The sequence below is a fragment of the Drosophila montana genome, unplaced genomic scaffold (genome assembly GCF_035044405.1).
Source record: "Drosophila montana isolate Dmon_TW-CO22-7 unplaced genomic scaffold, ASM3504440v1 contig_1505_1, whole genome shotgun sequence".
NCBI classification, from domain to species: domain Eukaryota; kingdom Metazoa; phylum Arthropoda; class Insecta; order Diptera; family Drosophilidae; genus Drosophila; species Drosophila montana.
This window is the reverse complement of record NW_026996452.1, coordinates 2,224,780-2,239,871: the sequence shown is the minus strand read 5'-3', so window position 1 is coordinate 2,239,871 and position 15,092 is coordinate 2,224,780. Positions and strand designations below refer to the sequence as shown.

General features: G+C 40.1%; 2 protein-coding genes and 1 long non-coding RNA gene across 5 annotated transcripts; 2 read left to right on the top strand and 1 right to left on the bottom strand.

Annotated features, from left to right (window-relative positions):
- Nucleotides 1-4,319: 4,319 nt before the first annotated feature.
- On the top strand, nt 4,320-5,077 carry LOC135436195 (uncharacterized). 2 transcript variants are annotated; one of them, XR_010437494.1, is made up of 3 exons: nt 4,320-4,438; nt 4,518-4,766; nt 4,829-5,077. It is a non-coding gene; the product is annotated as an uncharacterized LOC135436195 (long non-coding RNA). The 2 variants fall into 2 exon arrangements; XR_010437495.1 differs by having other exon boundaries at nt 4,326-4,438; nt 4,630-4,766.
- An 852-nt stretch (nt 5,078-5,929) lies between these two features.
- Nucleotides 5,930-11,813, top strand: GlyS (glycogen [starch] synthase). Of its 2 annotated transcripts, none has more exons than XM_064690425.1 (5): nt 5,930-6,013; nt 8,380-9,353; nt 9,411-10,278; nt 10,338-10,473; nt 10,991-11,813. In XM_064690425.1, exons 2-5 carry the CDS (start codon nt 8,380-8,382, stop codon nt 11,080-11,082), a joined length of 2,070 nt encoding a protein of 689 aa, XP_064546495.1. In that variant the 5' UTR covers nt 5,930-6,013; the 3' UTR covers nt 11,083-11,813. The 2 variants fall into 2 exon arrangements, with proteins under 2 accessions (XP_064546495.1, XP_064546486.1); XM_064690416.1 differs by lacking the exon at nt 5,930-6,013 and adding an exon at nt 8,142-8,298.
- Nucleotides 11,814-12,895: 1,082 nt separating this feature from the next.
- On the bottom strand, nt 12,896-14,569 carry LOC135436970 (uncharacterized). The gene is made up of 2 exons (XM_064694755.1): nt 14,458-14,569; nt 12,896-14,366 (listed from the first exon to the last, which is right to left on the bottom strand). Exons 1-2 carry the CDS (start codon nt 14,461-14,463, stop codon nt 13,044-13,046), a joined length of 1,329 nt encoding a protein of 442 aa, XP_064550825.1. The 5' UTR covers nt 14,464-14,569; the 3' UTR covers nt 12,896-13,043.
- Between the last annotated feature and the right edge of the window lie 523 nt (nt 14,570-15,092).

Sequence of the window (15,092 nt, the reverse complement as noted above, 5' to 3'; positions counted from 1 at the left end):
ATAATAAAATAAAAAAAAAAGCGTTGAAAGTTTTCTACATTTTGCGTATACATTTTTGCTTGCGCCTTGCCAGGAATGTGGATGGGCGTGCCAAAGGACGAAAGGGTTCTTGTGAATTTCTTAAGCATTGAATTTAAATCTAATATAAATTCGGTTGCCAACCAAATAGGATCTGTAAATAATAAATATGCCAGGAAAATGCTCCAAGGTGCCAAAATGTACAAAATCGAATACAATTTAATTGAGTAGGAAAGGCAACGAAAGTCCATTAAACGCATAAAGTTATCTTAAAAAATACTTATTATTTGATGCTTAAATATTCGCCTTTATTTGTCGTAACTTCTCACAGCAAATAATCTTTTTTTTTTGTCTAGTTTTTACCTTTTATACCCTGAATACTGAAGAAGCGTGTTGGACTTATGCCATGTGGCTCTGTACATTCGTTAAGTACGAGCGAACCCAAATGCTTCCCAACTATAAAAAATGTATATGCAGAGATATGCGTGCAACATACTCACCAAAAAGGAAAGCCACCCGGCAGGAGCACGGAGGAGCACGGCGGTTCCGGGAGGTAGCTGCCGTGAGAACTTTTAATATTTAATGGGGCGCGCTTCTGAATTTGGTTAACGGACGCAGCTACTCGCACGGGTCACATGAAGATGCATATAATTGTATTTTATGTTTATTTGGTTTTATTTTAATGGCATTTAATTTGATTTTTATGTACTTTGATTTCCATTATCCGTAAGACTGCTGCGGAATTCGGGGGGATTCGCCATAAACAATATGTGTGCGCAAATATAATTTTATTTGATTTTATTTCGTTTTGGTTTTGGTTTTTATTCGCTTATTCGCACGTGTTATTCGTTATAATTTTGCCCGAATTACTCGGCCCAACAACAACAACAAATAAAAAATATAAAAAAAAATCTCAGCAGCCGAAAATGGTTCGTTGCCGTGTGCGCAAATCATATAAAGAAATTGTGCTGGTTTTTATTTGGTGTTTAATGCCGTACTTACTGCCGGCTTAAATCTGAAATTCTTGAGCGCTCTTCAATTAAATTGCCTGAAAAATTGATGCGACAGCCGCCCCCAAAAAGGAGCCAACGAGCTCCTTCTGCCAGTTCGTAATGAATTCAAATGAGCCACCGTCGGCTGCTGAGATATTTTCATTATTTTCATGCATTTTTGTCTCTTTTTTTTTTCATTATTATATCTGTTCGTGACGTTTCTAGCGCGCCTTTAATTAATTATTTTAATCGTATTATAATTGCGGTTTTTTGATGTCTCTAACTAGCGGAGCCTCTCCGCAGCTTACAACATAATCATGCAGAATTTAATTAAATCAACCAATTTCGTAATCCAATTTAAAGTGGATACACAGAAATGATAAGAGGCGAATGCGTGCGTTCATATAATATATAAAAGTATTTATAAAATAAAAAATATTACATCTAAAAATCTATAGAATAATAACTGCTTACTAATCAAATGTATAGAAATAAATTGAAACCTTAGTTAATCACTTTAAACTGCTTCCTCAGATATCTTAAAACTTTCTTTACATGAAAATTATATCAAATGTATTTTTTATTTTTCGTTAAATATTTTTAGCATTAGGTATATCTTGTTTTTATTTTGATTAATATTTAGAGTTTTTTGCTTTGTTTAAGCAATCCAAAAAATAATCCGTATTGCTTTAAAAATGTTGTTAGTTAGTTTGAGAATTTAGATAGTTTTAGTTGAACATTTTCAAAAGATCATTTAAATTGTTTGTCTTTTAACTAGAAATACGTTTTTTTTTTAACGAATTAGCATGTTAATTAATTTGGAAAGTTCATTTTAGTATATGAATTTCGTATATTTTACTTTAATAAATAATTTTTGTTATAGCTTACTGTTTTTTTTTTTTAATTATTATATTTTTTAATTAATTTTGAGAGGTTAATTGAAATTTATTTCATAGCGTATTTACTTATTATTTATTTAAGGTGAATTGAAATGAAGTATATTTAATTTAAATTTATTATTTATATAGTTTTTGAAATATTTGTATCTTAGAACTGAAATAAATTTCTGCCAATTTGATTAGAAGCCAGTTACAGTTGGAAAATCCCGCGAGAACGACCGCGCGTCGCGAACTGCGACTGGTAAATGACAACTCCGCCACTTGGCAGGACCACGGTTAGGTTAGTGCATATAGTTGTTTTTTCTTTCTAGTTATTCAAAAACTAACGAAGCGCACTTTGAATATTGGCGACACGCAAACGAGCAAAAGAGCAAAAGGATGTGGCAGCAACAGCCGCCCACGAGCCAAAACGAAACCGCACGCGACGTGCAACAGCCGCCAACTGATGGGTTTATATCTGCCAAAGGCAGCGGCTTTGGCAGCAGCAGCAGCAGCAGAAGCAGCAAGTGCGCACTCACACAACCACAAGCATCACCACATACACACGCACACAGACACACACACACACGCACACGCAGGCACATCGTTCGCCTGTTTGTTGATAACGTTTTTCGAAATTCGAAATCATCGTCAGCTGCTGCTGCTGCTGCTGCTGCTGCTGCTGCTGAAGGCGGGCAGCATTTTGCTACCGAAATGGAGGCAGAGCATCAACAACCAACGACAAGGTTCAGCATGTTGCATGTGCCACACGGTCTCAATCCCAATCCCGGTCCAGTCAGCAGCACGAGCACAGTTGACGCATGCGCCGATAAGTAGGCAACAATTCATAATGACAACGTCCTCCTTCAACGCCTCGCAGCTTGGCGCCTCTTTTGGGGCACAGTGTTCACGTTTTCTGTTTGCATACCCTGTTTTCTGCTACGATTATAGAGTATTTAGGGTTTCTATGTAATACAAATTAATTGAATAAAATGACAAACATAATAATTTAGTTTTATTTATAATTTATTCGTTTGTGGCAGGTAAAAATATTTGTATAAATTGATAATATAGAACACTTAATATACGGTAATGTCAAATAGATTATAATGAACGAAAATTGTTGATTTATTCATTTTTAATTATATCAATAAATAATTATTGTCAACTTTATTTTAAGATACTTTTTTCGAACATTTCGTGTACATGCCGAATATTTGTTCCCAAATGCACATTCAAAAGTTTTAATTTCGTGTGCAGCTTTTGAATTAAGCTTGAAGTCGATTATTTTCTATAACAAATAAGTTTCATTTAAACGCTTTCTAACAATTTCCTATGCAATGTTCCTAATGTTCAAACTTCTAATATAATTTCCTATCACCTCCGAATTGTTCCTTTTATAACTTATAGTTAAATATATGTAAATACGTTAAGTTTCCTTCGTTTGATGAATTTCACATAGGAAAATTGACAATTAATTTTTTTTAATTATAGATAAAAACATTGTTTCTTTAACATCTGATAACTCTCACTCGGTACAAGCTAAAAATATTTTTTATAAATTGTAATAATTGGCGGCTCAGCTCATAAAACTCTTTATTTTCTTAGATTCGCTCTCATTCCAGGATATTTCATAGTCGACCTTTGAGCCAGCTGTCAAAATCTTTGCTGTTTCTTATGTTTTGTTGTTGTTGTTGTTGTTGTTGTTGTTGCCACCACATTGGGTTATTATCTTTATTGTCGTGCAATATTTGGCTGGCTGTGAATGGAATTAGTCACCGTGCCAGCACTTGACTTTGCCACCGGCTTCAAGTTCACGTGCCGCTGGGGCACTAATGAATTATGCCAAAGTTTTTAATGAAGCTCTTAATGGCGTGGCAAAGGCATTCGCCGCTCGAACTGACCCAGTTGTGGAAATAGCCCATCGTTTATATAAGCCTGAAATATGAATGGAGCCTCTAAAGCTATAAATAAGCATATTTGGTTTACCTGCAGATACATTTTGGCTTAGACTATGAAAAAAAATCGAAAATTGCAAATTAACTTTAACAATTTCAACATAAGTGCAATAATCGACCAGAATAAAATGCCCGACCAGTTGATACCCTTTGTTTACATAGCACATACATATGTGCTTCTGCTTCCGCCAGCCACACACTATGTGAAATACAATATATATTTTTAAATATAGCTTCCAGTATTTACAGTTAAAAATAATAAATTTTAGTCGGAAATGGGTTCAACTATTGAAAAAATAAAATATACGTTATCTGTGTATAGTATACAAGAATCTTTGTACCCAGTTTGTAATATCCAGCTCTTATAATCTTCGAGTTAAGCTTAACAGTAGAATAAGTAATATTTCAAATATTCTCAAAAGTGTAATTAAAGTAAAGTTAAAATTGAAATAAAGCAAACAAAATGTAAAAATAATCGAGTTAAGCTTAGAAAACTATGTCACAAAATCAATATTGATAGTCGATAACTCTACGTCCCGATCAAGAATAGATATACTTGATGGGCTCAGAGATGCTTTCGTCTGCCTGTTAGGTAAGGACTATAAAAATGGCGAATTTGTGGCGAAATTGATTTGCAGCACATCAAATGCATTGCCTACTTACATGCGCAGCTTTCAACTGAATTGCGGTCAAAGATTGCTTTTTGGCTATGTTTGCCCTTGTCTGACCAGCTGCAAATTCTCAAAAAAAATTTCTCAACAGCTGCATTCACATTTTTGACAGCCACAAGCTGTATTCGATGTGTGCGTGTGTGTACGTGTGTGTGTGTGTGGAGAGGGTCTAGATGTTCAACAATAACCACGAACATTTCAAGGCAGCTGCAACACTTTGGGTAATCGGAAAAATTCCAGTGCAATCGGGTAAGCGGAAATTGAAGAAAACTAAATTTTCAACTGCATTCCTAGTTGATTCGCATTTCTAGTTGATTCGCAAATAGAGCAGCAGACGTCAGCGGCAGACCTTAAGCGGTCTGAGCTTAGTTGAGTCTGTTATCAATTGCCTTGGCAAGGACACACACTCACATACACGCACATACACACAAGCGCTCACATATATTAACAGCAGACATGGAAGAGCGTGGAAAAGAAGAAGTTGACACTGTGCATACCCTGGCGGGCGTGAAAAAATAATAAAACATAAATGCCATTTGACCTTGTGTCGCGCGCAGAATGTCAATTGTTGTTCGTGAGGCTGGGGGGAGGCCGGTCGGGACTCGATTTGGTCGCAGGTTGGCAGGATGACAAAGTGAATGATGCCCTGTAATGATGACTGGGCGCGATTCCAAGTTTCTGTCATTTCAACCGCCACAGATGACAAATTGTTTCGCACACAGAGTTGGCAAATTGATTGAATCGGTTGGTAGCATAATTCAATTATGCAAAAAATGATGAATATTTTCAAATATGTTATCAACTATTAATGCAAAACTAGCTGACCTAATTACGAAATATTCCTCATGCCCAGTTTATTAGGCAGTCAAGTTGAATATCAAGTGGTACGTTTTTCCTTTTATCTTTTGTCTTTTGTGTTTGCGTGTATGCCCTGGTCTTTATTTGAGGCTAGGCAAACGGGCCCCATAAATATTCTTTATTATTTATAACGCAAGGCCATGACGCTGGACACTTTTGAAATGTGAGTTTTTATGCAAAACTGCGAGTTAAAATGTGGCGCGATCAATACAAATGAGCAACGACTAAATGGTGACATGCTAAAATATAGTCATATTCTTATTTCAATGTTCAATGAGTCCGCATTAAGTGTTTTTAAAACGTGCGCGCAATTTAGTCTATGTATAAAGCTCACTGCTACAAGATTTTCTTAGCCATTAGGTGGCAGCTCTGCAAGTCAAAATTTGATGCAATAAAAAACATTTGAGAATAATTAAGATTGGGGATGTTATTTTTCCTAAATATAGACAATGTTAATAGGAGGTAATCATCAAGTCCTATAATAATTCTGTATATTTTTCACTTTTTAATTTTTAGCACACATGCTGATATTGTTATCGAAGCGTTGCCACTGTGTTCGATAATCTAAGTGACTGAACAACACTGCCCGCCAGTTGTTTGTTTTGTTTGTACCTGCTTACAACGACGTCGGCTGCAAGGTGAATGAGTTTTGCGTAAAAAAAAAATTATAAATTAACAGCTGCGCGTGTGGCATTATGTGTGTAAACACACACATCGACAGACAAAAACACATGGCAAATAAAATTCGTTATCGCTATCAGCATATTGCACTTGGCGCCAATGCCGACGCCGGCGGCCGCAGGCGCCAATGCGAAATCATATTTATTTCACTAGTGCAAAAATTGATAAACGTGAAACATAAACAAATCGCTGATAAGCCGTTTCGCTGCTGCTATTATCAATGCACCGGTCATTTAGAAACATTCCTTTGTGCTCGCGCCAGCAACAACAAAATTATCAAGTTATACTTGTTGAGCGAGTTAAACGCCCAAGAAACTACCAACAATGGTGAAAATATTTAATGCTCTGCCCGCACAGCGGCGACAGCGACGCAGCCACTGACCTTTATTTGACTTTTACGCTACCAGTGCCTGCGCTCGGCAATGAAGAAAAAAAGACATTGCCTGCCACACACACAGCACAGACGTCGTGTCTGTAGCACTGCGTTGTCGTTGTTGTTGTTGTGTTGTTTTTGTTGGAGTTTCTTGCAGCCGCCAGTCACAGGCCAAGACACCAGCACAGCCTAAGTTCGGAAATATATGTATGCATGTGTATACGCATATATGTATATACATATATATGAACACAAACACACACTAGAACATTTGGTCGCGCGTGCAAGAGACGCCTCGCCGCAGCTCACGCTCATCAGCTGAAATACAAATTAATTGAATAAAAGCGTAAGAAAATTAATTGACCATGTGCCAAACGACGACCAATTGAAATTGAATTTTCATTGTCAAATCTTTGCCGAAAATGAAGACTCCTCTTCTTTACTTTTACTTTCGAACGGCAACATGGTGCTAATTGCCCATTGTCACGTACTATTTTTTTTTTGTGCAACTATTTTCGAGTGCCTTAATGTATGATACTAATAAAGTGCAACCTTTTTGATGTGCCCATGATACCACAGCTATTCAAGAAATGTTTGCATATAAAAGGTCTACAAAGAATGATTTTTGAAGTTCACGCCACGGGAGTAAAATGAGCCGAAAATTGTAAAATTCATTTGAAAAAATCGGAATTAAATCTTATCACGAGCGTCTATTAAAACCTGGGCCGGGCAAAGACGGGTAATACCGAAGATAAATAGCTATAAGGCGCTGCAGCTGTTGTGCATAACTCGTGATACGTAAAGAACTACGTTAATAGTCCAACTAACTAAATAGTTATAGTTATTAGTGCTAACACTTGTTGGAAATTAAGTCAACAGTAGCTATGCGGACTTTACGTAAGATTGACGAAAGTTGATAGAGCTCTTTTTCGAAATTAACCCACAATTTGCTAGCTGGTATATAAATTAATAATTTATTGGAAAACATGTTATACCTCGACGACAAAACCAACATTCAAATCATAGAGCATAGAAATGTTTGCCATAATTAGCCGGTAGTAAAATAAGGATCCGGCGTGCAACCAGAATAATATTCTGTTTGTAATTTTAATTAATAATTTTATTTATTAAAATAAATTCCTTATGAATGCATTTCTTGTGATATTTGCCGATCTTTTTAACTTTTTTTTTAATATTATAAATATTTGCAATATTTTCCCGCGCGAGCTTACATAATTTTCATTATTCCGTAGTAAACAGTTTTCACGAATTTATTGGGGGATTGCATTTGTGTATTTGTGTACTTTGCACAGTAGAAGATGAATACATACGTATATATATATATATATATTAAGAAATTGGCATCGTGAGCGATTTGCTTTGCTCATTTCCAACTCAACTAAATATAGCAGACCCCAAATTATGGACGACGACGAACGCAACCCGACGACGACGACGACAACGACGCAAGTGTCAGGGCCATGGGAGGGCGAGGAGGAACTGCGTTTGATGTTGTCAATTGTCAACTATCAGTTCAGAGCTGGGGCGCACCTCCAGCTATTAGCTAGGTGCCGGGTTGTTGATGTTGATGTTGATGTTGATGATGATGCAACACGAGCAGCCGGCGCTTGACGCGATGACGCTTCGGTAGCACCAGCTTACAATTTACAGCTTAACGCTCGTATCTTGCTTGGGTCAGCCGGCAGCCGATTATCAATCAGTTTGCTTCGATTGCCCGGTCCGGTTGGTTGTCCGGTTGACCAGTCTCCACTTGTCCACTGGCAGCAACGCCGTCGGAGCTTTACAATGTTGCGGCGCCAAATGTCCTATCGCTTTGAAGATCAAGATTCTTCGTCTATGGCCTTGCGGGTTGGCTTCAATGTTTTTCTTTTGTTTGTTTTTTTTTTATTTTAATTATATTTAACACTTTTCTTTGTTTTTCAACCACAGATGAATCGTCGATTTTCTCGGGTGGAGTCCGGCACGGACCTGAAAGATTACTTCGATCGCGGCGATAATGCGTCGCGCGAGAATCGCTGGAACTTTGAGGTCGCCTGGGAAGTGGCCAACAAGGTTGGCGGCATTTATACGGTGATACGCTCCAAGGCCTATGTATCCACGGAGGAGATGGGCGAGCAGCTGTGCATGATGGGTCCCTACATGGAGCATTGTGCACGCACCGAAATGGAGGAAATTGAATTTCCACGTGGCAATCCGCTGCTGGATGCGGTCAACACGTTACGCTCGAGAGGCTACAAAATTCACACCGGCCGCTGGCTCGTCGATGGCAATCCGCAGTTGATACTGTTTGACATTGGCTCCGCCGCCTGGAAATTGGATCAGTTCAAGTCCGAGATGTGGGAGAAGTGTAACATTGGCGTGCCCCATTTAGATATAGAGACAAATGATGCCATTATACTAGGCTTCATGATTGCCGAGTTCCTCGAGGAGTTCCGCAACTGTGCCATCGCCTTCTCCGAGAACAATGATCTAAATCCACCGCGCATTGTGGCCCACTTTCATGAGTGGCAGGCCGGCGTGGGTCTCATTGTGTTGCGCACACGACTCATTGAGATCGCTACCGTGTTCACCACGCATGCCACTCTCCTGGGTCGCTACCTGTGCGCTGGCAACACCGATTTCTACAACAATCTCGATAAGTTTGCCGTGGATGAGGAGGCCGGCAAGCGTCAAATCTATCATCGCTATTGCATGGAGCGTGGCGCCACGCATTTGGCGCATGTCTTCACCACTGTCTCGGAAATCACCGGCTACGAGGCGGAGCATCTGCTCAAACGTAAGCCGGACATCATTACGCCCAATGGCCTGAATGTCAAAAAGTTTTCGGCCATTCATGAGTTCCAGAATTTGCATGCCGTTGCCAAGGAGAAGATCAATGAGTTTGTGCGCGGCCATTTCTATGGGTGAGTGTCAGTTTTACACATTTCTCAAACCCACTTTAACCGATTCCCAACTTGCAGCCACATGGACTTTGATTTGGATAAGACGCTGTACTTCTTCATTGCTGGCCGTTATGAGTTTGGCAATAAGGGCGCTGATATATTCATCGAGGCGCTGGCTCGATTGAATGCGATGCTGAAGCACGAGCGTCCCGACACCACTGTGGTGGCCTTCCTCATCTTTCCCACCAAGACCAACAACTTCAATGTGGATTCGCTGCGTGGCCATGCGGTCATCAAGCAGCTGCGCGACACCATCAACAATGTGCAGCAAGCGGTGGGCAAGCGCATGTTCGATACATGCGTTAAGGGTCACATACCCAGCCCCGATGAGCTGTTGCAGAAGGATGATCTGGTGAAGATAAAGCGTTGCATGTATGCCATGCAACGTGATTCAATGCCGCCGGTTACCACGCACAACGTGGCCGATGATTGGAACGATCCGGTTCTGTCTTCAATCAGGCGCTGTCATTTATTCAATTCGGTTAACGATCGCGTCAAAATGGTCTTTCATCCGGAGTTTTTGACATCGACGAATCCACTGTTCGGCATCGATTACGAGGAGTTTGTGCGCGGCTGCCATTTGGGCGTGTTCCCATCTTACTACGAGCCCTGGGGCTATACGCCCGCCGAGTGTACCGTCATGGGCATACCAAGTGTGACCACAAATCTGTCCGGCTTTGGTTGTTTCATGCAGGAACACATCAGCGATCCCAAATCCTATGGCATCTACATTGTCGATCGTCGCTATATTGGCTTGGAGAACAGCGTACAGCAGTTGTCCAGCTTTATGATGGAGTTCTCACGTCTGAATCGCCGCCAGCGCATCATCCAGCGCAATCGCACGGAGCGCCTCAGCGATCTGCTTGACTGGCGTACGCTGGGCATTGTAAGTGTAGCTGAAGCACGCCTTAAATCGCAATAATATTTATATCTCTTCTTTCTCAGTACTACAGACAGGCTAGGGTGAAGGCCTTGCAGGCCGTCTATCCAGATTATGTGGATGAGAGCTCCGCGTACGGTTCACGCAGCAATTTGATGTTCTCACGCCCACAAAGCGAACCGCCCAGTCCCACATCTTCGCGTAAGTTCTAGTTACACATTTAAATGGATTAATAAAAAAGAACCGTCAAATAGCTTTTATATGTTATAGCATTTATGTATATGTGTAGTTGCCTTTTAAATATCATTGTAACTATCAAATAAAGCAGCTAGCTAATTATAAATCATTAATATTAATCGAAACTTGTGGATCATAATCACACCTCTGAGCATATGTATATATTATATATATTATTAAATATTCTATATATATATATATATATATATATAATATTTAATAATATAATATAAATATCCATAGAGGTAGTCCGGCTGATATGTAATCTTTAAATGACATAATCTATTTCAATGACTTCTGAATGTCAAATCGCACTCAACTACTGTTAATAGCTGCGATTATGAATCACAAGATACGCAATGCAATAATAGCTAGCTAGCTGCAGATATACATATATATATATATATATATATATATATATATATATAAATATATAGATTAGTCGAAAATAAATCTAATTTCTTTCCTATCATTTTTATAGGTCACACCACGCCAGCGCCATCGCTGCATGGCTCCGATGATGAGGACTCTGTTGATGAGGAAACTGAGCTGAAGGAACTGGGCATTAAGTAAACCAAACCAACCTGATGTCAGCACTGGCTTTACGAACAATTCATACAGCGCAATATTACCATAAGTTTAGTAATTTTGTTTCACACGTTCAAAGGGCGCACCGTTGAACAGACGGCCACGCCCACAAAGAGAAACTATCTACCTAATATGCAAACAACTGTTTTCTTAAACCAATTTCTACGCTCATACGCAACAGTTAGAACAATTTGAGTATTTTTTGCCAAATGCGAAAATTCTATTTAATGTTGTTTAGTCTATAAGCAGATCAAAGTCCCAACTACAAAACGAATGTTATTCAAACTAATTAAATTATTATTTACAACAATCGGCCACTAATTGACCTTATTAAATTTACCCAAATTATATAATTACTAGAAGGCGTATTCGCAATTTGTTTGTTGTTAAAGTTTTGTCCCACTCAAAACACTGCAAAATGCAAAGCATAAACATATATTGATTATCGGGCAAATAGAAAAAATATACGCACTATGTTGAAGTTAGATTAAATATATATGTATATATATGACAAATGATATACTGAACTACGAAATGAAAAGTTTTGGTAAGCCCTTAAGGCTAGTCCCCTTCAATTATGTAACCTCATATAAAATACTGCCTCATATTGATTAACCAACCATTGGATATATTGTTCTATAAACGGCAATTGCAAAGTATAAAAACCGAGTAAAGAGTTTATAATAAAGTTGAGCAAGTCTATGTTACAATCTCTATATGTAAATCTGTTTGTCCTGACTGACTGACTGTCTGACTGACTGATTGATTGACCGACTAACTGTGAGAGGAAGGAAGCTGAAATGTTCACTGGAAATATCTTATGTCATGGAGGTGCACGCTAAACGGGGTTTTGGACAATTCCACCGGTAAGTTTGGGAAAATAGTGGAAAACGGTTGTATTAAACTTTTTTGCTTACCATCCGATCATTTTCAAAAATCTTCGTTTCAATTTCATTTGAGTTGTTTTTCGGGAAATCTCTCTTGGATAAAGAATTCAGGTGAAAGGCTATAAGACGAAGTTTTAAGTTTCGTCCCATGAGCCACAAACTTATTTTCAAAGCACTCCATTAAAAACTAAATCAATATGTGTTCCAGCGATTCTGAAAATTTCCCCTAAAACTGTGCAAATTTGGCATAAAATTGGAAATGTATTTGAAAGTTAATTTTTCGGCTTTAAGATTCCCACCACAAGATCAGCGGCAACCGATTCCAACCTCTGTTTTTTTGTTGCGCGTGACTCTAAACATATGAAAATGTTATATGTATCTAAAATGTTAAGCACAAATTTCCCATGGGAAATACTATATGATCATGACCAGATGAATCCTTTTACGTACCATCTGCACATAATCTATAATTATCGATTTCTATAATTTTGTTTTTAAATAACGCCTTAAATCGGGGAATATACTATATTCTGTATTTTATGCGTATTTGTATTCTCATAAATCGCATTCAGGTTAAGAAAATGTCCCTTTTATTGATGACTCCACGTCTCAACAAAATTGAGTAAATCATCAGAAAGTCAGATAAGCGATTGACTCGATATAGTCAAGCCCGATTATCTATATATTAAATCTAGACTATTAACTATGAAGGCAGTAAAATGAGTGGAATAGTAGGTGAGTCAATTCTGCATCAGTCCAATTATACGAAAAAAACCTGATTCACAGCCTTAGAAATTTACTCACATATTTTTCCCCTGCAAAACGTAATCTCCCTATATACATTGCAACCGAAAAAAAAAACCTTGAATATGGTTTTGATTTTATAGGGCAAACATCGCCATCCGGTCAAATTTTGTATAATTACGTAAGCGACAAGTATGCATTTTTTTTAATGGGAGTTCTCTTTTTTTGTATTTTATTCTACTTTTTTAAGTTCTTAAAATTGAAAAGCGTTTTGGACTCGTGGGCTGGAAATCCTTGCGTTGCTGAGGCACTTGCTCATTTGTCAGTGTGGCGGCTGTATAGGGAACGGATGAACTTGCCATTGCTTTGGCGGCGTCGTCGACGCTGGGCGGGCACATCGTAGCCCGGATCGTAGTCATAGTCCTCCTTTGAGTTCTCCTCCAAGTGAGCTGGAGGCGAAGGCTTACGTTTGGGCACATCGTTGCCATCGTCGCCGTCTTTGCAATCTTCCAATTGGCCATCGGCGCCCACACATTTCTCCGATTCCAGCACCCAACCGCTGTCGGTATCGATGTCATTGTCAACCTTCTTGTCCTGGGCAGTGTCCTTTTCCGGCTCTTCTTCCTGCTCCGCCTCCTGCTCCGCTTCCTGCTCCTGGCCCTGTCCCTGTCCCTGTCCCGGATCGTCGTACACTGGCGGCGGCTGATAGTTATAGCCAAAGTTTGGATACGGATAGGGCGCATACAAAAGCGGCGAGGGTATCATAGGGGCCGCGTAATTTGGAAAGCAGCCGGAACAGCCTGCCGGCAGACCGTTCTGCAAGATGTAGCCGTAGTTCATTTGCAGGCAATTTTGGCAGCTGCTCCGTTTCAAGCGAATGCTGTTCGGATTCTGGCCACAGGCGACATAGGGCCAGGCGTTCATGTAATTACAGCGTGGAGCTTGCGATTGCGATTGCGATTGGGTCCGAGTGCGGGAGCGGGCTTGCTTTCGCGACTTGGACCTGCGTCGGTGAACCGGAACATACTCGACGGTTTCCTGGCACACATCCGGCTGATCTTTCTCGCAGATGACCACACGCTTCGCGTGCATCACCCGCGCCTGGCAGCGCTCGCCACAGACCCGATGACGCGAGTGCTCCCGGCAGTGCTCCTTGTGCTCGCAATCGCGCTCTCTGCGCACCACATAGCAGCAGGAGCCCAGCTCATTGTAGCCAAGCCCGAAGCGGCCGCCCACCTGGGAGACATTCTGATGCACCTTGACATTCACCTCGTTGCGGCCCTGAATGTTGTTCTTGATAATATTGTTAATCTCGTTCGTCAGCCGAATGATGTTGGTGGTGTTCAGGGCCGGCTGTGCCGGTGCCACGTAGCTGGTATCGTTGACGCCCTGCACCAGCAGCGGCTCATCCGTCAGCTCCGGGCAGAGCGGGCACTCCGACTCGCACTTCTCCCGCCCGGCACAGGTGTCCATGCAGCTCTGCCGATTTACCTGGCACTCCTCGTAGTCGCGCAGCGATGGCTGCTCATAGTTCTGCAGCGGCGTATGCAGCACGATCTTATCCTTAATGGTATCGTTGACCTCGCCACTGACCCACGATACCATGGCCAGCAGAAGCACACACGCGATAGCCACAACCTATAGGGTATATAAGTAAGAATCAAGTGACATTCCGTCATAGTTGCGATGAAATTGCATTATATATAATTAAGTTTTTTAAGACACCTACCTTCATTTTCGGAATGTCTGAGGTAACTGGCTTCGTTCCTTTCGCGTTGTTAGTTGCAAACTCTTTTGCTCTGCTGCAGCGAAAACTGTGCCTTCGATAACCATGTGATAATAATTAGCCCGTTGATTAGATAGCGCTATCTCATAAAATTGATTATGCTCCAACTATCGGTTTGCGAGAGCGAGAGAGAGCGAGAGAGAGCGAGAGAGAGCGAAAGAGAGCGAGAGATCGAGAGAGGGAGAGAGTACCAGGTTAACAGGTGCATCATATATTTATTTTCTCGTATATATTGAATGATTTTTTAATTCTAATTTAAACCTCATGAAAATGTCAGAGAGCGTTGATTGGAAGATGATTAGTTTCCAGGTGAATGAGGTGCACACAAAACTCAGTTGTTTTTTATGATTCTTCGCATTCTTTTTTTTCTCTATGTCATTCTTGTTTTGAGCACGCTCTAACTTATTTTAATCTACGTGTCGCATAAGCATCTTATTTGTTTATGCTCATCTGAATTAAAGCTAGGTGATAACCCGTGTCCAAGTCCGAAATGGCTTAACCTGTCTGACTGATTGTTGACTGATTGGTGATAATTCGCTAAAAAGGCAGCTGCAATGGTGCGTCGGACCGACAAGCGG

Bases quoted from the DNA above. Each gene is read 5' to 3' on its own strand.
- GlyS (XM_064690416.1), top strand. From the start codon at position 8,236: ATGTTGCGGCGCCAAATGTCCTATCGCTTTGAAGATCAAGATTCTTCG. The intron at 9,354-9,410 runs GTGAGTGTCAGT...CCCAACTTGCAG, and splicing joins GTGCGCGGCCATTTCTATGG to CCACATGGACTTTGATTTGG. The intron at 10,474-10,990 runs GTAAGTTCTAGT...TCATTTTTATAG, and splicing joins GCCCAGTCCCACATCTTCGC to GTCACACCACGCCAGCGCCA.